General features: G+C 33.8%; 1 protein-coding gene across 24 annotated transcripts in view; it reads left to right on the top strand.

Moving 5' to 3' along the window:
- The first annotated feature begins 2943 nt into the window (after positions 1-2943).
- LOC143239031 (uncharacterized) overlaps positions 2944-14144 on the top strand; it is a 51716-nt gene continuing 40515 nt past the window's right edge. For 5 of the 24 annotated variants that reach the window (XM_076479775.1, XM_076479778.1, XM_076479777.1 and 2 more), the window contains exons 1-2: positions 3679-3819; positions 6732-7479. In XM_076479775.1, the coding sequence (XP_076335890.1) occupies positions 3770-3819; positions 6732-7479 (798 nt within the window). In that variant the 5' untranslated portion in view covers positions 3679-3769. Of the gene's footprint in view, positions 3106-3134; positions 3328-3354; positions 3621-3674; positions 3820-6731; positions 7480-14144 lie in introns of those variants that run through there. The other 19 variants (XM_076479795.1, XM_076479773.1, XM_076479780.1 and 16 more) reach the window with 18 other exon arrangements.

Raw genomic sequence — 14144 nt, 5'->3', positions numbered from 1 at the left:
AGAGAGAAGAATGGAAAAAAAAAATAAAGGGTGGAATAAATATAAGATAAAGAATAAAATATAAATATTTAATGATGGTCTTTACGTTGCCATGAGGGATTTTTATTGCCCATATTAATTAATACTTTGTCACATTATTAGATATAGATATAATTACTCAGTTATAAATTGCTAGGTTATAGATATTTGGTAGTTTGAGTTATTAAAAATTATCTCACTAACACTATTAAGGGGGAAATGTTTAACTTCCTTCGTACAGTTTTTTCCTGCTATACGAGAAGTCCTGGGTTTGAATCCGAGCAAATGTAATATAAAATCAAAATTACTGTAAGGAAAATTTATGCCAAACATGTGACCATCTCGCAGTAGTGAGATAAAACCTAAGGATGGAGCTTGGAAAATGCAGTTACCTGGAGAGGTTTGGAGCTCGAAGTCGAATTAAAGAAATATAAAATGTAAATTACTACAGGTGTAACCATTTTGCGGTATATGTTATATATACGTACACTGTTAAGTTACTAACTGCGTCTGGCCCGGCATGGCCTAGCGCGTAAGGCGTGCGACTCGTAATCCGCGGGTTCGCGCCCGCGTCGCGCTAAACATGCTCACCCTCCCAGCCGTGGGGGGTGTATAATGTGACGGTCAATCCCACTATTCGTTGGTAAAGAGTAGCCCAAGAGTTGGCGATGGGTGGTGATGACTAGCTGCCTTCCCTCTAGTCTTACACTGCTAAATTAGGGACGGCTAGCACAGATAGCCCTCGAGTAGCTTTGTGCGAAATTTCCAAACAAACAAACAAACAAACAAATACTAACTGCGTAGGGTTAGTGCATTGAGCACGATTAACTTTTAAGTACAGAGTACATCTTCTGACTAAAGTGAATTGTGTGTCTGCATATAAATAAAATAATATTATCTCTTTGTCAAACATGTTTTCCAATATCTTTTTCTCAATTCATTAATCTGAGAACTATGTTTAAAAAAGGTGAGAACAGAGTTTTTAATATCTCTACACCTCTACATTACTGGTGAGGTAAAAAAACAAATTCATTAGCACATGCCATGAGGAATTCTCAAATAACTTCAGCACATGGAAACTCATGAACGTTAGGATAGATGATCCTGGAGGGAACGTGCGTTAACACACTTAAATGCGAAATGTTTTGATAATTTTCTGAGTAAATAAATAACTATCTGTCTAACGAGGAACTGAAACCTGAATAAAATGAAAGTCTAAACAAGACTTTTAATTACATAATGCAGTTATTAGTTCGCGTAGTAATGTCATTTTAAAGGAGCCTCGTCTGTCCTTACATAAAGAAAAGGTTACGTTACGTACCTTGGTGCCTCCCCCCGCTAGTACAGCGGTATGTCTACGGATTTACAACGCAAAATCAGGCGTTCGATTCCCCTCCGTGGGCTCAGCAGATAGCCCGATGTGGCTTTGCTGTAAGAAAACACAGACACACGTAACTTTGTTGACGCTGCAGTTATATTACTTGCTTCGTCAGGAGCTTAGTCTTTCAAGTTTATTGAATGAGAGAACTTCTGGGTATTCGATAGCGCCTGATGAAAATGAAATAGCAAAATATTAAGGTAATAAAGATAAATTCTAGAGATCTGGGTCATTCTTTTATTTATATCAATAGAAATGTCTCGTAATAAACTTCAATTTGCGTTAATCAAACTCACAAAGACAAGCTTAATATTCACCAGTTGTTATTAATAACAAAGTCAATTCAATTAAAGTGATATTAAAATTATTTGTCATAAAAAAGTTAAAATAACATAATGGTGCGTTCTAAATGTTTCCTTATAAATATGATTTGTAAATGACATGAATAAAATAGATAATTATTACAATTCATTTGCTTAATCTCATTCACACTTCATAAGTTGTAGTTCATAAAAATTGATGATACATATAAATTTTTTACCTAGACCACAGCTCTATACGGCGTATTTCAGCCGACCTAATGATCTATGGTATAAAGCGCAAGACTCTATCAGCAATAGGTACAGCACCTGTAGCACGGATGATATATTATAATATACCTTGCTTTCTTTCAATATCAACTTTGTGATAATTAAGAAAGCAGTAAAATAAGATTAGTCGTGTTTGTTTTTTACTAAATACTTCACACATTGTCATATAGCAAATAATGATTCATGAACAAAACACAGATATATTATATACAAGGCGATGGAAGTATTCATCCCATACATGAATTGGGTGACGAGTTATATTTTGAAGAACTGTGGCATGGCCAGGTGGTTAAGGCACTCGACTCGTAATCGGAGGGTTGCAGGTTCGAATTCCCATCACACCAAACATGCTTGCCCTTTCAGTCATGGAAGCATTATAATGTGACAGTTAATCTCACTATTCGTTGATAAAAGAGTAGCCCAAGAGTTAGCGTTGGGTGGTGATGACTTGTTGCATTCCCTCTATTCTTACATTGCTAAATTAGGAACGGCTAGAGCAGATAGTCCTCGAGTAGCTTTGCGCGAAATTCAAAACAAACAAACAAAACATATTCAAAAATGAATTTGTCAGTTCTGGCCTCTTTAAAATACATCCACTCCTTTAAAGCAGTGTTTCTTAAAGTGTAGTAGATGTACCACCGGTGGTATCTCGGCAGTAATACAAAATAAACGGGGATACCCGCATTAGAAAGTTTCGCCTCTGACCCCGAAATTATCTTATAGCCATGGGGTTACATTTTCTTAAGCTCACAATATCGAGCCGAATATCCCTATCTTATTGGCTGTTCACAAGCAGGTACGCCTCTCGCATTTATTTCCATGTATATATGCAAATTTGAATGTAATGATTATTACTTTATAATTACATATAATGTACAATATTAATAAAGTTCATAAGCCTCTGTGCTTTTTTTTTTTTTCTTTTCTTTATTATGTGCATTATTATATTATTATGTGACTATCTCTTTTAAACAGTAGTCGGACATGGCTGACTAACTACTCTTCTTTTCCCTGTGAATTATACATATATAAAAAAGTCGTATACCGATGTTTAAAGTTTAGAAAATTGCTTTAAAGTCATAAAATATAGTAAGATATTTATAACAATGTATGTGAGAGGTAAGCGTTATACAAAGCAGTGAGAGGATCAGAAATAAAAATCAAACAAGTTCGAAGGCTTGTGAAGCTCCTGTCTTAAAACTACTTTATTAATGATGACTTAGAAAAGACAAAGTTATAATTTTCAATTGATGAAAGTAACGCTTTAAACCGCCCAAAATAATTTAGAACTTATAAAGTATTATGTTTCAAATGTTCCTTTGATGATTGTTGTTCATGCTGGTAACCATATTTTAAGTTGTTAAACTTCTTTTTATTCACGTTGATTATCTTCTTTGGTTTCGTGGATGGATTATCAAATACTCTTTAAAATATTAAGAATCGTGTATGTATTTAATAATAAACCTCTTGGGTAGAACTGTTAGGGTCAATGTTCTTTCTATCTGAACGCCAGCCGACGCCCTTCAAACGCATTAAAACGGATTGTAGGTGCTTGTGTGATCAATTTTTCCAAGTTAAATTAAGTAAAAGTGATTTCATTCATGGTTTGTAGGATTATCTGTTGTACATTGCATGTAAGTAATTAGTGATCATCTGAATAGTATTAAAATATTGGTGTTGTACGTAACTGTAATGAATTTGTAAGACGACTAACGTTCGCGGTCAAAGTAGATCTACACATGAAGCAAGTTAGGGTTAGCTATGATAATTGCGTAGTCTACATATGTTGAATATGAGAATCCTTGACCTTAAATTAGGCCTAACGTTATATAGGTACGAAAGTGTTTAATGAATTTATCTACAGTAGAACTTTCGGTTACATACGAAAAACAAATCATTTGAGTAATATTTTTTTAAATCAACTGTTTGTGTCTGAGGTTTTCACTAATATTAGTAATACTAATGAGCAATACAGTAATACTATAATTATATATTAGGAGCACTAAGTAATGTTAGTAATTGTAACTATGGTTAGAAGTGCTAAGACTAAGTTACTTAAATTTAAGTTAAATTGTTTTTTAATTTATATGGTTTAACAACAGAACTTCATAAAGTCATTATTTTATAATATTAATAAAATATGTTTCATCTGTGGATGATATTGTCATGTTTTTACTGACATTTAGAATGACATGATTATATAATCTAGATATTTGGTATTCTGTTTTAGGACTTGAAATTATATATACAATATCAGAGCAAAACTTGCACTTGCATCATCTAGTATTCATGTGAACAGTTAATATAATTCTTTTGGCTGAAACATATTTGATGGTATTAGCTATTGGAATAATTTTGCTGTGGTTTAGTCAAACTTTTTTTGTTTCATCTTAATCACATCTAGTTTCATGGTTGGCTACTTGGAATTTTGTAATAGTCAAACATTTTTACACTTTCTTGGTGGCCTCTGAAAGCAGCCTTAAAGGGTGAGTATGTTCAGTAATGGGGATTTGAACATGTTGCCTGCAGAAATTGTATGTTGAATGCCCTGATCATTAAGCCATGCAAGGCCTGCTATGCTTTAGGTTAGTAGGAACATAAATGGGGTAAGATGGTATTTTTACATGAAGTTCAAGAATAAGCATAAATTAATAAAAATAAATCTTAAATCTGGGTAATAAGGTAAAAAATAAAATAAAATTCCAGTACACCTACTTATAAGTAGGTTTTAGGTTGTGGTATGTACATATGGAATGCCTGGAAAATTTATTTGTTGCTGTTCAGTATGCTGGTTAATTTATTATGTAGATGTGAGAAGCATTAAGTGTGACTTGTGCTCAAATTATACATAACATTAAACCTGTAATGGTTTTTTAGTTGGATCCAATAAAGAATAATACAGAATTTTTATATAAATAATAATAATTAGCATTAGTTTTGGTTTTGTTTGATTATATGGAGATAAGAAGAATTTATCTTAAGGATTGAGTTTGATACGAAAGGCAAAAAATATTATAATTCATAGTTGAAGGAGTGTACATTTCCTTAGCTTAGGCTCATACATATCACAAGTTAGGCTTCACTACATACTTAATTACAGACATCCACTGTTTGTTGGCATCATAAGCTAACATATTAACTTCCAAGAGCAGAACATGGTATGCCTAATAATGCTTTTTTCTTTCTTTCTATAATTCATGTTTATAAAAAAAACAAGAATACAACAAGGGACCATTTGGTCCTTCATGGCTGCCCTTCTAAGAAGTTGCTAATTATATTTACCTATTAATCATGCCTTCCCAACATTACAGAATACAGAATAACTGATACTTACAAAGTGACCTGTCTTGACTGGGTTTTAGTGGACTAGTATTTTGTAAAATAGTCGCATTTTAGGTTTAATACATGACATACATATATATATTATTACTGTTTGAAATAAGTTCTTCAATTTCAGTTGTTTTTTGTTTTTTAAACCTAGAACAGTAAATAAATAATTAACAAAATAATTATCTTTTCCAGTTACGAACTATAAACTCGTTTGCTCTCTATTAGAGGCTTCTAAGCCTTATTAAGTTTCACACATATAGGATGTGAAACAAAATTTTTTTAGGTTTTATGTATACAGTTTCTAATAACCAAAAATTTTAAATTACTATATCAGTAGCATAGAATTCCAATATAATTTATCAAACTTAGTAACTAAGCTGTATGTGGGTCTAATAAAATATGAAGTTTCAAGCTTACTATACTAGTTTGGAATCCGTGATGAAAAGAACTTGCTTTCAACATAAATGATTTGCAGTGGCTTGGAGAACCACTTGGGGGATATTCTGAGCTTTTGATTAGTTAGTTATACATCATAGACAGGAGTAGGTGTATGTAAACAAGTTTTTAAAAATGAAAAGAAGTGGGTTGGACTACAGTGTTTCATTCAGTACATGTGTTTTCTTAGCAAATAGAAAAGATAGGAATTTATTATTTTATAATACAGCTGGTTAATAATTTGGGTTTCTAATTCATAAGAAATTATATACTTTGTATTTGGAAAATTGCATAACTTAAATCAATGCTGCATTCAACATATCACATTATACAAAAAATCTATATTTAGGTGTGCTTTTTTAATATTTACCTTTAAGAAATTAACTAATATATAATACTTAAGTTTGAATTATAATCTACAATTTGATACCAAACATATTGACATAAATTTCTAAAATAGTAGTTCAGTAAAATTTTGAATGTGAATCAACAAATGTGATGACATGGCCTTTGACCCATGATCTATGTGGGAAGGGTTAAGATGTAGTTGCCTTTCTTGTATGTAGTCTACTTATGAAGTTGTTTGCCTTCAGGTGGGGTAGAAGTTTAATATTGAAGGAGCCTAAGAAAAGACTGGGCAAATATTTTGGAATTTAGATTGGGTGTATGATAAGGGGTTTGGAGATGAACTGTAGCTGAAAACAGATAGTTGAGTAAAATGACTCATTATTATTCTGAGAAATTAGTATTTTAAGATAGTTATATATACCTTTTTGACAGGTAACAAACAGTATTTAAATATTGGTGATTTATGGGCTTTTGAGATTATTATAATAACTTGCGTTGTTTCTAATAGAAACAAACATCTTCACAGATTGAATATTTATTGTGACAAAAATCTAAAATTTAACAATCTTATATAACAAATGAAAATACTTAAGTGCTGTTTTTTTAGGTACAATATTTGTTTTTTTTCTCAGTACAGGAATTGAAATGGGGACTCAGCAGTTCTGTCTAAAATGGAAAGGGCATCAGTCAAACTTGCTGTCAGTGTTTGAACAACTGTTAACTAATGAAGCTCTTGTGGATGTCACTTTGGCTTGTGAAGGGCATAGTTTAAAAGCTCATAAATTGGTGCTGTCTGCTAGTAGTCCTTTTTTCCAGAGTTTATTTGTAAACAATCCATGCCAACATCCAATTGTCATCATGAAAGACATAAAATATACAGAGCTGAAAGCAGTTGTGGACTTTATCTACCATGGGGAAGTTAATATCTCTGAAAACCAGTTGTCGTCTTTACTGAAAACTGCTGAAGCTTTAAAAGTGAAAGGGTTAGCGGATGTAAGTGTAAACAGTGAACAACCTTCAAGTGCTAGTGAAATAGTTACTGTAGAAGAACAAGTTAAAGATTGTATGCAGTTTTCAAAACCTCATCAAGAAGCACAAAAACAAGTTTCAACTCCTGTAAATCGAAGAAAAAAAGTTCGACCCCAGCGTAGGCCAACAACTAGTGCTGTTGATTCAGAGTTGTGTTTACCTCTTAAAGTGAAGAATTTGATGCCTTCTTCCAGTTCAATATTTGTGTACCCAAATATTATTCAACAACTTCAGAATAGTCCAGAAGGAATGAATGTGGAAGTAACCCACTCTGCCCTTAATGATGGAAACTTTGACATAGAACCACCAGAGTATGCAGAACAGTTGAAATCAAGTGATTTAAAATCTCAGGTATGTATTTTCAAGTGATATTGTTATTGTGTGAAATAACCACAGGATGTAAGTTGTATTGCATCATGTACCAGTAAAACGTGATCCTCAGTTTTTCTTTCCTCCTTTCTAACAGATGATATTGTGCCAGTTATTTTAATATGTTCACAGTATAATTACATTCTTGGGTTTATATCTTCAAGCCAAAACAATTTAAAACAGTGGAGGTTAAAGAAAAATTAGAGTTTATGGATACAAATTTAGAATGGTTGTAGGCCTAACACTGTTATGTATTATTTTTATTTCTGATAAGTCTCCTATTTATTATGTATGTTAACTTATTACTATTTGAAATAACCAGAAATGTGAATTTGATCTTAGAACTTAATTAAGTGTTAATATTTGTCAACTTTATGGTATTCACTAACAAAATTTTGCTAAGACACAATTTTCTTTTTTAACATAACTATATTTTAATAAACAAAAACTTTACAATTTATAATGATGGTATTAATACTTATCACAAATTATAGTTTATGTGCAGGAGTTTTACAAATTTACAAACAATAATGAGTTGTATCTGGTTTGGAACTGAATCTTTTATTGATGTTTGTGAAAAACAAATTAATTCTTTGTTGATATACCTGTTTACAATTTTTAAAGTCCTACTTGATAGACTTATAGATAGCTGTAACCAGATGAGTGGAAATGTAGTACAAGTCATATGAAAGAGGAGTTTGGTCAGAGAAAAGTTAAAAAGACAAAGTTAACCATTGTGGAAGTGAATGACCAAAAGGTTGATATGTTAGACACAGGTTAACAGTTTGAAATAGATGAGAACAATAATTTGTCTTGTTAAAGGGTTTTCTAAACTAATTGAACCCATCCATATGGACTTTGGTAAAAGGCAGGCAACTATTGGAAGTATGAGAAGCAAATTATCATTGGAAGTTCAAGATACAACTGTAATAAGTCAAAGGACAGTACCTAGAGGAAATGTAGTTAAGATGTCACTGGGGGAGACGCCTTTCATAGAAGAGCTATTCAGCAGAGTATCTGTTTGTTTGATTGGACCACTAGTATCTGTTTCTGACAATGGCAACTGGTATGTTCTGATAGTAATCGACTGTGTGACACGTTATCCAGAAGCTATTGCACTGGAAAAGATAGAAACAGATGTATTTGTGGAGTAGGCTTTCAAAGAGAAATTCTGAGGGTCAGAGAGTCCCAGTTTACTTCAGAACTGATGCAGGAAGTGTGCAGACTTATCAGTATTCTTTATCACCCTGTATAATTCTAAATGTAATGGATCTGGAGTTACAGCACCATTTTAGACATGTCTATACTCAGAATTTACCATTGACTTTGGACAGTATCATTAGTGACAGTGGCATTATCCATCTTGGCTGTGCTTTTAGTTTTTTATGGTCCATTGGCCTTTTATTTTATTTAGGTTTTATCTCTTTCTGGGATTTTAGCACCATCACCAAAAAAACAAAAAACAAAACGTATTTTAGCATGTATCGTTTTATCTTATTTAATTTTAACTGTTGTGTGTTTGTTGCTATTTTTTACCTTTTTAACATTTTTCATGGAATTGCTTTACTTAAAAAAAATGAAAACAATTTCCATTTTTTACAAAAGTTAGTTTGCTCATTTACTACCTGTTTGGCACATATTGTCTTATTGCTTTGAATCCTTAAACACCAAAAAACCAACAGAGCATATTAAAGAAGATGTATCAAGAGAGATCATGTGACTGTGACAAGTACTTGTAGGTAGTATTACTTCTTTTCTGAGAAATCCCACAAGCAAATACAGGATTTACTGTGTGGAAGAACAGTACAAGGTCATGCAAATATTGAAAGAGCTGTGGATGGGAGAAGAAGGAACACAGTATGTGTTAGTTCTAAGCAGCCAAGTGGAGGAGTCCTGCCAACTTGCTCATCAGAGCTTGTATGCAGCTTAAGGAATTCAGAAGCACATCTATGACAAGAAGGCTAAGGATTGATATTCAGTCATCAACATTAGTTTGAAAATGAAGAAGAAAGAGGAACAGAATTTAGTATGCTAGTATAAAAATAGATTAGGATGTACAGATCCCAGACAACACAAGGTCAAGATAAGTGATGCTGTCAAGGTGAAGTCATATTGGAGGCCCTACATGACAAGAGACCAACAAAGAAACTGCAAATGTTGGTGTAGATTATGTGAACTGAAAACATCTTTATATATTGTGGATGAAAGACTGTATATGGTAGGTAGTATTATTAATTATTTTGTGTTTGTAAGTTATTGATAGTGAGGCTGTTGAATGTTATATTTATAATCCATTGATGTTGAGGCTGTGAAGATTTGTAGAAGACCTAAGTGATAGATGTACGAATAGCTACAACCAGGCTAGCAAAAGCAAAGTATAAATAAAGTTGTGTTGGAGAGACGTTTTGTCAAAGAAAAGTTAGAAAATGTGAAGTTAATAATCATAAGAATGTTAAGAGTGAGATTAACAGTTTGAAAGAGAGAAGAAGAATAATTTATCTTGTTAAAGGGTGTGTTAAACTACTTGAACCTCCCTGTGTGGACTCTGACAAAAGGCAAAAGAATATATTGGAAGTATGAAGAGAAGATAATAAGTTCAAGATACAACTGCATTAATTCATGCAACAGCATAATTTTATTATACATGGATACTATTGAAATAAAAAAAAGTTTGTCTTGTCAACTGAATTCTGAAGCAATTCAATTGGCTTAAGTGGCCTTTTGACAAGAAGATAATTGTGTAGTGTTTAAGATGTAACTATGATCTCCATAGTGTAAATAATTTTTGTGCATATATTTAACTTATTTTGAATGAATGACTATATATGTATAAACAAGTTTAATGCATGCTGTTCATTTATTGTCAGATTTATTGCCAAAAAAGTCACAGGCATCTACTGTAGAACAGTCTTTAGCCTACCACTGCCAGGTAGAAGCATATTTCAACTCTCAAATAATACATTTTATCCTCAAAATTAGGGGTTCTAAAGCATAATTTGTAGTTAATCTAAACAGATCTGTGTCTTCTGGTGGGACAAGAATAATTCAATGGACTTGCAACTTTAAATTCCAATATTTTGTTTTCCTGACATTAAATTTTGTTGGAAGACTCAGAATCATCTAGTTCATTGATGACAAGATGAAACCGTTGTTTGCATGCACACTGGTTCATTTGTCAGATGCTGCTTTCATCAGCTACAACAGAGGATCATAGTTTTACCCCTGATTGAGGGTCCTATCCCTGACATCAGCTCTTCAGTAAATTGGTATCCAGAATAGATTCTGTTCATATTCTAAGGGTTTTGATGTTTAGTCAGAATAGTGCTAGTAGTACTGATGATTGTTATATGCCTTTAGAGTTAGTGGGGGGCTTGGTTCTGAGAATGTTTGGACATCTGGTGACCTTAACCATGGATCCATGGGAACTACAGGTCCTTGAGTCAGAATTAGCCATTCATTTCACATCTTCACTACCATTATCTATCCAACGTGTAAGGTTTTCTTCTCCCTCAGGTCCTCTGGATTTGGAAGTTAGTTCTTGGGCTCTCAGAGTTTAGTTGGTGTAAGGATAGTGAGAAAGTTGTGCTTGTTCTTTCAGGGTTTTATTCCCTTTGCTTGGTGAGCCTAAGAACACAGGAGACTGGTATCCAGTCATTGATCTTTCTCATCTATATCAACACATAGATATTTCATGGTTTACAAGTTACTCAAGGGTTCTGCTGCTTGGTGAGAATGGTGCCAGTAGCATTGATTGTTATATGCCTTTTGAGTCAGTGGGAGCTTGATTCTGAGAATTTCTGGACATGTGGTGACCTTAAAACTTTGGCTGTGGAATGCATCATATGGTGTGATTGTAAACTTACAAGCAATTGAGTAACAAACCACATGGTACACTTTAATTTCTTTTGAGCAACAACCTGCAAAATGCACCCAATTGATTACTAAATTTTGATTAGTTGATAATTTATTTCCACTGATATGATTGGTTCAAAGTATACTGAATTACTTTTTTTTTTTAAATTACATGCAGCTTTCTTATATATACTGAAATATTGCATAATACAAAAATATATATAAAAATTATAAAATTCTGGGGAAAAAGTCTGCATTGTGCTGTCATTTTTAAGATAAAAACTCCTCAGCTAAAGGGTTAACCATGGATCCATGAGAACTACAAGCTCTTGAGTCAGAACTAGTCAGTTAGTTCACATTTTCACCACCATAATCCACTCAATCTGTAAGGTTTCCTTCTCCCTTAGATCCTGTGCATTTGGAATTTAGTTCTTGAGCTCTCAGAGGTTGGTTGGTGTGGGGTTAGTGAGAGGGTTGGGCTAGTTCTTTCTGTGTTTTATTCCTTTTGATTGTTGTCCAATCATTAGTCTTTCTCATCTATATCAATATCTAGATTCGTCAAGGTGTACAAGCTATTCATTCCTCCATCTGAGTTGGGATTTCTTGCTGGGATTGTGGATGTCTCAGTTCATTGTGGTCTGCTTTTACCTGCACATTGCTATAGTGGTAGTGTTCCACTATTATTGGTGTTTTTTGTGCACAAGGGTCAGGTACTGCAGTTCAGAGATTTTACCTTTAATGTATCATTGGCAATATGTGGTTTTTACTGAATTATAAAAAGCTTTTTCTCGTCACCTCCATTCCCTGGCACTTTGCACACACTATTCCATAGACGACTGGTTAACGCAGGCACCATTTCATGAATTGTCAGAATCTTGCACCCTCATTATACTTTCAGAAACAACCAAGACAGGCTTCATTCTCACAGCTGAGTCATCTGTTCTTGCTTTAAATCAATGTGACATCAGTTGGGTTTTTCTTTTTCATTATATCTCGCATTTAGGCTCAGCTGACTCTCATCTGGCTTCATGCTGTGGAACAGAATGTTCAAGTCTTACTCATTTCTCCTTCTTCTGCTGCATTGATGGTTTTTTCTGTTTTGGGAATGTGGGCATCACTCATATCCCTTCTGCCTTTAGGATGAGAGCACAAGGGATCCTTTCTATGGTCTTTGTGACCAAAGGATCATAAATATTGTTTCACTGGATTCTCCAGTTTCCTTAGTCAGGATAATTCTTTGATCTCGATGGTTTGTTAAATCATAATGCTACTAAGATATGGATTTCTTGCTGCCACCTTGTTCAGAGTTCCATCTCTTCATGAATGCCTTGCTTTAGGAATGGGGTGCACATATCTGCAGTCAGGTGTTCCAGGGTCTACACACAGACATTAAGGTTTCATTACACCATGTTTTAGTCATCCTTGCTCTTCAAAAGGCAGTACCATATGGCCTGGGCTTATTAAGGAAAAAATCATCAGGCTTTAATCTGACAATTCTATGTTGATGTATTGTGTTTCCCATTTTGGAGGCACTTGGTCCAGGGCCACTTATTTTTGAACCTTGGACCTCCTTGAAACCACTCCTATCATATCTTAATAGCTTATTGTGTTCCACTGGTGATTACTGTAGTAGTATATCAATTGTTATTCTTCCTGCAAAATAGATGCTGCATAGAAAGGTTCTGTTGATTTGGGTCTTATTTTGCAACACTAATGATTGGTGGTTGGCCATCCATTGGAACACCCAACTACCAGCAACCTGGTCTCCAATACCTCACCTTTGGGCTTTGGCAGTGAATGCCAAATCAGTGTGGTATGGGATTACAAATCTAGGTCTTCTCTCCAGTTCATATGTTACTAACTATGATTTGTTCCAATCCATTATTGGGTACTGTTGATAGCACTAGATTATAAATATATCCTGATTTTTGTTTTTGTTGTACCTTCAGGAGTGTCCATCTCTTCCACTTTTTCTTTGGCTATTTCTGTGGAGGTAGCCATGATCTAATATAGTACATTCGGCTGTATATCCAGAAGCTTAAGCATCAGGTATGGCAATTATGCAATCTTTTGCATAGAGTAAAGACTTAATTTTTAAGGTTGCCATGTCTCAGCCTTTGCTTCGTCCCATTAAAGATGTTTTTCAATGGAAATGACACACATATCAGCAATGATGTATTGAGAGGAGGTTGAACCCATTTCAATCAGAAATGTCAACCATAACTTGTTTTTTTATTTGGTTTTTTGGCAAGGGTTTTTGCATCTTCTACAGTCACCCTGTATAAGGTGATCTTATTGATTACTGTTTACTACACGTGATAAAATATTCTTTGAGACTCCAATATCCTCCAGATTCCTCAAGTCACTTTGGGCTCTTTGTCCCAAATTATCATTCCAGTTACCTAATTGATATATTAAGGTTATATGATATGCCCTTTCTTAACACCTGTTTGTGACCTTATTATCTATTACCTTCACTTGAAGGTTTACTATTCATTGTTGCAGATCTACAGACATCACCAGTTGGAGTGGTTTGCACTCTTTGTCCATAGCATGCTTTGTCATTCTACCTATGTCTTCAGACCAATTATTCTTTTCTAATGTACTATCAGATGGAAGGGGATAAATCTGTTTCACTAATTCATCTGTTCACTATTTTTCACTTACGTGACCAATCAGATTTAAATCATTGTTATATTGAGTCAGGGTCTTGAAGGTTTTGTTGTCCATACTAATGCCTTTAGAGATGTTATTAATTGGGAACATTAAGGTTTTTAGAATTTATACCTGGTTAC

This window comes from Tachypleus tridentatus, chromosome 13 (genome assembly GCF_004210375.1).
Source record: "Tachypleus tridentatus isolate NWPU-2018 chromosome 13, ASM421037v1, whole genome shotgun sequence".
NCBI classification, from domain to species: domain Eukaryota; kingdom Metazoa; phylum Arthropoda; class Merostomata; order Xiphosura; family Limulidae; genus Tachypleus; species Tachypleus tridentatus.
Note: the sequence above shows the minus strand (reverse complement) of the source record. Positions and strands in the feature narration are given on the sequence as shown.